The sequence below is a fragment of the Trachurus trachurus genome (genome assembly GCF_905171665.1).
Source record: "Trachurus trachurus genome assembly, chromosome: 14".
NCBI lineage: Eukaryota > Metazoa > Chordata > Actinopteri > Carangiformes > Carangidae > Trachurus > Trachurus trachurus.
The window spans coordinates 1,730,668-1,737,884 of record NC_139903.1 but is presented as its reverse complement, the minus strand read 5'-3'; the positions used below and the strand labels follow the sequence as shown (position 1 = coordinate 1,737,884).

General features: G+C 39.7%; 1 protein-coding gene across 4 annotated transcripts in view; it reads right to left on the bottom strand.

Moving 5' to 3' along the window:
- Positions 1-3,354: 3,354 nt before the first annotated feature.
- The window catches only part of LOC310996901 (glucocorticoid receptor-like), a 108,979-nt gene continuing 105,116 nt past the window's right edge, over positions 3,355-7,217 (bottom strand). For 3 of the 4 annotated variants that reach the window (XM_083986417.1, XM_083986419.1, XM_083986420.1), the window contains 2 exons: positions 5,840-5,997; positions 3,356-4,075 (listed from right to left, as the gene is read on the bottom strand). In XM_083986417.1, the coding sequence (XP_083842543.1) occupies positions 3,914-4,075; positions 5,840-5,997 (320 nt within the window). In that variant the 3' untranslated portion in view covers positions 3,356-3,913. Of the gene's footprint in view, positions 4,076-5,839; positions 5,998-7,217 lie in introns of all 4 variants that reach the window. The other variant, XM_083986418.1, reaches the window with a different exon arrangement.

The following is a 7,217-nucleotide window of genomic DNA, read 5'->3' as shown; positions in this document are numbered from 1 at the left end:
TTGCTTTGGCTGTGGCAGAAAGCTGGTACAATCATCTTTTTTTTTTTTTTTCACATTGCAAATGGACCAAATGCTGAACACCACCACCACCACCGGTCTGAGCTGACAGCAGCAGTAGCTACTACTAAGAAACTGTACTGCAATTTCAAAAATACAATATTTTGTGCATCTCCCAAAAAAATATATAATAATAATAATATATATAATGTAATATATTATTATATCATTATATCATACACTCACTTGGATGAAAACAATCAGTTCCTTTTGAAGCTGGTGTAGGTCGGTGTTTATCACAACAATCAGCATCCTGAAGCAAAGTGACAAGAACAAGTACGACTGAAGAACCATTCGCTCACATCTCTTGGAAAAAAAAGTATATACTGTATATATGTGTGTGTGTGTGTGTGTGTGTGTGTGTGTGTGTGTGTAAAATGTTGTTTTCCATTTGGCACTAGTGGAACACGTCCAGCTCACAGCCTGAGCTTTGATTCACAAATCATTTAGACCAAACTGCAGAAACATTGCAGTCTTGTGCTGAGCTTCAATAAATCACGAGTGTCTCTGTTTTTTTTGTGTTTTTTTTACATCTCATATTACAAAATATATGTGTATATTATATCTATATCTATATCTATATATATATATATATATATATATATATATATATATTAATTTACCTTTTCAGCCATTAATTATAAACCTAAACCTCAGGTCCTGTTTGTGCAAACACTCTGAGATGAAGCTGATTAAACCATTAAACTTTAAATGCAGTTTAATTCATAATGCTCTTTTATGGTGAAGTTAATAGTTTCCAGAGAATCAGAGAATAAACGTCTGAATATTTTGAGGGTTTTGAGAAACGTTGTTATCTAAATAAAAAATAAAAAAAATCCAATGAAACACAGCAGGAATGATCTCCTCCGCCTGGACAGGTAACAGGTGTGTCACCGTCACCTGAAGCCATGAAAACATGTCGTTTTAAATGAATCTGCATGAAAACATGGACAAAGCTACAACCTCAGTGTGAACGCAGCAGTGAGAGGTTTTAAATCATCAACAACACACAGACACCTTGGACTCCTGACACCGTGGACGGCGTGGGGTTTTTTTTTTTCAAATGCAGCTCGATTTAAAAAAAAGAAAAAGTAAAACTGCACCTGAATGAACTGCAGAGGTTTTGTAAACAGATTTCATTCCAATTAACAACTCAGGATCCTTTCAACTGCTGCTCAATGATTATTATTATTATAAAACATCAGATACGACGTGCTGTTTAACTTCCAGTTGCAGCTTCTCATTTTCATGTGTGTGTGTTGGTTTGAAGCTCCACATCACACAGAGGTACGACAAAGTATCAGGGCCAGAAATAAAAAAATCACAAACTTCGAGAATTAAGTCCTAAATTTACGACTTTATTCTTGTAATGTTATGACTTTTTTCTCGTAGGAAATGTACGACTTTATTCTTGTAAATTTCGACTTTATTCTCGTAAATTTACGACTATTCTCGTAAATTTTGACTTTATTCTCGTAAATTTACGACTATTCTCGTAAATTTCGACTTTATTCTCATAAATGTACGACTTTATTCTTGTAAATGTATGACTTTATTCTCGAAGTCTGTGTTTTTTGTTTTTTTTCTCAATGTGGCCCTAATACTCCGTCGTAGCGACGTCACATGTTTGAGACTTGAACATTATTTTGTGACTTTTTTTTCCTTTTTTTTTGTTTTTTCTTCTCTACACTGTTATCAACACTTATCTAAGGCTGTCTTCCTTGTGTGCATGTCTGCAGGGATGGAGGGAGGGTGTGTGTGTGGAGAAGAACAGAGAGAGCTGCCCACATTAAAAACACTAACATGGCGGTTTTGAAAAAAAGAAAACAGAAATTTGCCAGCATGGAAAAACTAAAACAGACAAAGTATGTGGAAGGATGTCAAGGTTACATTCTTATGCAAAGAAACACAACAGTTTTAGAGAGAGAGAGGAGATGGCTATGAAGCTTCAGAAGCTAAAAAGGCACTGGGTTTCCCTTCTCGGATACATCCTGTGTAAACATTTTGATTTGTGTGAATGCATGTCTGCGTCTTCTCTGTATGGTTATGTGTGTCTGTGTGTGTTTATGTGTGTGTGTGTGTGGTGGTCAGAAAAGCGTGCCTGCATAAAATAAATGGAGAATATTCCTCTACATGTTTAGTTGTTGCTGTTTTTTCCTCCTCGTCCACAGTCCGGTGTAGAAATCTGATTTGTTTCACGTCAGAAAAGAGAAATTGATTCACAGCTGAAAACAGTCCGTCCTCTCCCCCCTCTCCCCTCCCCGGGTCCAGACGGAGGGAAAATAAAGATTCTCTCTTTCTCTTGAGTGTGTTTCTCATTTCTCTCCGATCTTTAGTTTTTTTTTGTCCGTCCGTCCGTCCGTGGCGCTCACTACATTCTCTGAGCTGTGGAGGGCAAACGGCGAGGTGATCAGAGGAACCAACATCAGGCGTTAAAGGGGGATACGCCAACATTTTTTTTTTCGTGTCTTGCCTCACTCCCGAGTCCATGACCAGCAGATAGACACCATCCTTTCCACTGTGTGTGCAGTAACAAGGGAGATAGAGCCGTATCGCCGTAATTAGCTTAGCTCAAACACTGGAAGTGTATGGGTAGTGTTAGCCTGCCTCCACCTAAAGTCGCTAATTAGCTTAGCTCAAACACTGGAAGTGTATGGGTAGTGTTAGCCTGCCTCCTACCCGAGCTGAAATCAGCAGTCAGAAGCTGATTTCATTTTAGCTCTAAACTCTGTAAATATATCACTTTAACCACATTTCAAACATGTTTAGGTGAGAAAGTAGCCGTTTAGATCAGCAGTGTGTCGTTAATTTGTCTAAATACCAGCTGTTTACAATTTGGTTCGGACGAATTCGGCGCTACTCAAGATAGCCGTTGTGACCAACGCACTTACGGTTACTTTCACAAAATAAAACACCCGTTGCCCTTTACATACAGAAAACCATGACGATAGAATTTGTGCTTTTACTTTGAAATAGGAAGCTAACCTACCCTCGATGTAGCTAGCTTGAACCAAAATAAAGCGTCTTTGCTTGAACCCTCCGTTTTGACCGATCTCGTCCCATTAGCGGCATTTGACCGCTCAAGATGCCTTACCGGAGAGTTTTGTCAGCTCTGAGACCAAGATCGGCCCGCCGGTTTCCCTTTAGAGTTGCTGAAGAGTTTCTCTGATGACTTTAGGTAGGAGGCAGGCTAACACTACCCATACACTTCCAGTGTTTGAGCTAAGCTAATTAGCGACTTTAGGTGGAGGCAGGCTAACACTACCCATACACTTCCAGTGTTTGAGCTAAGCTAATTAGCGACTTTAGGTGGAGGCAGGCTAACACTACCCATACACTTCCAGTGTTTGAACTAAGCTAATTAGGGCGATACGGCTCTATCTCCCTTGTTACTGCACGCACAGTGGAAAGGATGGTGTCTATCTGCTGGTCATGGACTCGGGAGTGAGGCAAGACACAAGAAAAAAAAACTAAACTCAATGTGTGAGTGAGGGGAGGGTTGGGGGTTGGGGGCTGCAGAGAAGAGAAGGTGGTTGTCTTTGTCAGAAAACAGCAGTGAAACACTGGCGGCCGGAGAGACGGAGGGAAACAAACAGATCACCACAACGCAGCAGCAGCAGCAGCAGCAGCAGCAGCCGGCCCACAACAACACATTCAGAGCCACAACGTCTCTCTCTCGGTGGCTTCGCAGGGTTTCTTCCTACTGCTGCTGCAGGTTTCGTTTTTTTTTTGGGGTGTGGGGGCCAGATCTGACCCGGCGAGAGGCCACAGGCGTCTTCGTCGTCGTCGTCGTGCTCCTGCAGAAGGGAGGAGGAGGAGGAGGAGGTGTAAGTCTTTGCTTCACAGTTTTGTTTCTTTAAGGCAGTCCTTTCTGGTGGAACAGCAGAGGCTTGACGCTCCCGTCTTTGAATTTTGGTATCTGGTTGGTGATGATCTCCGCCAGCATCTCCGGGAACTCCACGCTCAGGGTTTTATTCACAAAGGTGTAGAAACAGACCTGCAGCAGGTTCTCCACCATCTGCAGGAGGAAGAGGAAGAGACAAACAAACAGACAAAAAGCTTTTTAGTTGTAATGTGAATCTCTTCTTACAGTAGCTTTACTGTAGATACAGGACAGAGGATTTCTGCCTCTGCAGTAAAGAGGCTTTACAGGAACTTAGAGGGATGACTGAGTGTGTTCTTCAGGGTTTTACACACAAGTTATTGATAAACTTGAACCACAAGATATGAAAGAAAAATCCTGACTGATATGAGAAGAGATGGAGAAACAGTACAGGCAGAGATCTTCTCTAATCTATACAACCATGTGCTGTAAGTTCCAGAATAAAGTCATACATTTACGACTTTATTCTCGAAGTTTGTGATTTTTTTATTTGTCAATGTGGCCCTAGTAGGCTACTCCGTCGTATGGAGGGAAGAGACGTACGACGGAGTATTAGGGCCACATTGACAAATAAAAATCGTAAATTTATGACTTTATTCTTGAAGTCTGTTTTTTTGCCCCAATACTCCGTCGTAGCGACGTCACATGTTTGAGACTTGAACATTTTCAGGGTTTTACACACAAGTTTCTTTACCTTCACTCATAATGTACATTCTCACTGCACTAAACACAGTAATAATATTACTTTATATTTACCCTTCACCCGATTATCATATCATCAGTTTAATGTGACTTATAGAGAATGGACTACCTCCTTCACTAAGATCCATTTCTTCTTATTCACTTTTTAAAAAGCAGTTAAAAATACATCTCAACTTCTCTTGAATTTCCCGCTCTCTCCACATCCCACATCCTTACTCTGTCTTATGATTTCAATTAATGAATTTTTTGTACCTTATTTCTCTTATGTCTCTATTTGTTACTGATCACTTTGTTCTTTATCTCTCCATTTTTTCTCATTTTTGTTCATTTTCCTCATATAACGTTGATTATCTATGCACTTTATCTCTTTTTTTTCCTATGTTTATTTGTTAGCCATTGAAATTTGTCTTGTTGTAATTTGTTATAGGGGTGGAACTTATGTACGAGCCAACCGGCTTCGTTCCCTCCGTGCACCATTGAATTTAAAGGGATAGTTCAACATTTTGGCAAATTGGCCCATTGCCATAATCCCTATAGTCATAGCAGTAGGTTCGTTACCTTTAATTGTCGGTGCAAGCTATTTTTAGAACGGCGGAGCAGAGCCGTGAGCTGCTCAGAGCTACGCTACGGAGGCTCATTATGGGATTTCTTGGTTTCCCTCATCAAACTCATCAAATACACAATCCAACAACTCCACAACGCTCTGGTGGACAAGTTGTGAGCTGCACATTCACCACGCTATGAGATAATAACACAACGTTACCACACAGAGTTGTTTTAGAGGGAAATTCATGCAAAACCGCTGATGCGCGTTGCCTTCAGGGACAGTTTTTCAGCAAGCAGTCTCTGCATTTACCCCCTATTCACCTCGAAAACGGCTCCGTTTCGTAACGTTAGATTATTATCTCATAGCATGGTGAATGTGCAGGTCACAACTTGTCCACGAAAGCGTTTTGGGAATTCGTATTTGATGAGTTTGATGAGGGAAACCAAGAAATTCCTTTAGCCTCCGTAGCGTAGCTCCGCCGTTCTAAAAATAGCTTACACCGACAATTAAAGGTAACGAACCTACTGCTATGAGTAGTGCTGTATCTGTGTGTGTGTGTGTGTGTGTGTGTGTGTATCTGTGTGTGTGTGTGTGTGTGTGTGTGTGTGTGTGTGTGTGTGTGTGTGTGTGTGTGTGTGTGTGTGTCTGACCTCCTGCATGGTGTCCAGTAGCTTAGTCAGTTGGTAGAAGCGTTGCCAGTTCTGGCTGGCGTTCTCCTCCCTCTTCACGATGGCTTTCCCCAGCTCCTTGATGTACGTCATCCTGATCTCGTCGAACACCGCCTGGCTCTTCAGCCCGTCCTTCGGTACTGAACGTCAACACAACATCAACACAAACACACATTTACATTCACAGTTAACAACGTTCAGTCTCATGTTCATTTATACCAGAAGAGCAGCGAGCGCTTGTGTGTTTTGTGTGACCTTACGTAGCACTGTTGAAGATGCACTGCAAAAACTCAAAATCTTTCCAAGTATATTTGTCTTATTTCTTGTCAAAATGTCTCATTTCTAGTCAAAACTAATCTCTTTCCACTTAAAATAAGATTAATTACCTAAAAATGAACTTGTTTTTAGATAGTTTCACTTGTTCCAAACAAATTTTCAATTGAAATAAGTGGAAAAATCTGCCAGTGAAAGCAAGTTTTTTGTGCTTGTAATAAGAAACTTACTCCACTATCAGATTTTTCTACTTATTTCAAATGAAAATCTGCTTGAAAGAAGTAAAAAGTGTCTAAAAACAAGCTGCTTTTTAATGTGCTGAGTCTTATTTTAAGTAGAATGAGATTTGTTTTGACTAGAAAGAAGACAAATATTCTTGGTAAGATTTTGAGTTTTTGCAGTGTGAGTTGCATTTTCTGTTTCATTGTCCTCTGTTTGATAAATTGAGACATTCCCTGTATGGAGAAGCCCATGAAGAACCCAGACTTATTCTGGATGTCTGAACATGATATGCTGTGTTGTTGGTTTTTAAAGAGGAGACTTATGCTCTAGCTAGATTCATTGATGGAGTTTGGAAATTAAGACAGGAAGCATTAGATCGCACATAAAATCATGTTCTGCTGCTTGCTGTTCTATTGTTTTTGCTTTGTTCTGTTTTGTTTTGTCTATTTTTGGATGTATGTATTTATTTTTTTCATTTTTTTTTATTTCCTCACAACCACTTTTACAATATTAATTCAGCAATCATTTGGACAATTCATTTTACAAGTGGTATTAGCAGACAAACAATCGTCTTTTGTTTTAGTTTTTTTTTAGATTTATATAGGCTACACGTGTAAAAAAAAAAATAAAAAAAAATCAGAAAACCAAAATAGACAAAAAAGACAAAAGAGACAAAAGAAATCAAAAACAACAGGGATGTATGTATTTAAATGCTGAGTGTCTTGTAAGCACATGTGCATGACACTTTTATAGAATCAATCATTTGCAGTTTACAGGGATTTTTTGTGTCTGAGAGGAGGAAGTGAAGGAGTCCACTCTGCCTCTACTGGACTGTATCGTCTCTGTGCCATGGTTTCTTATGTAA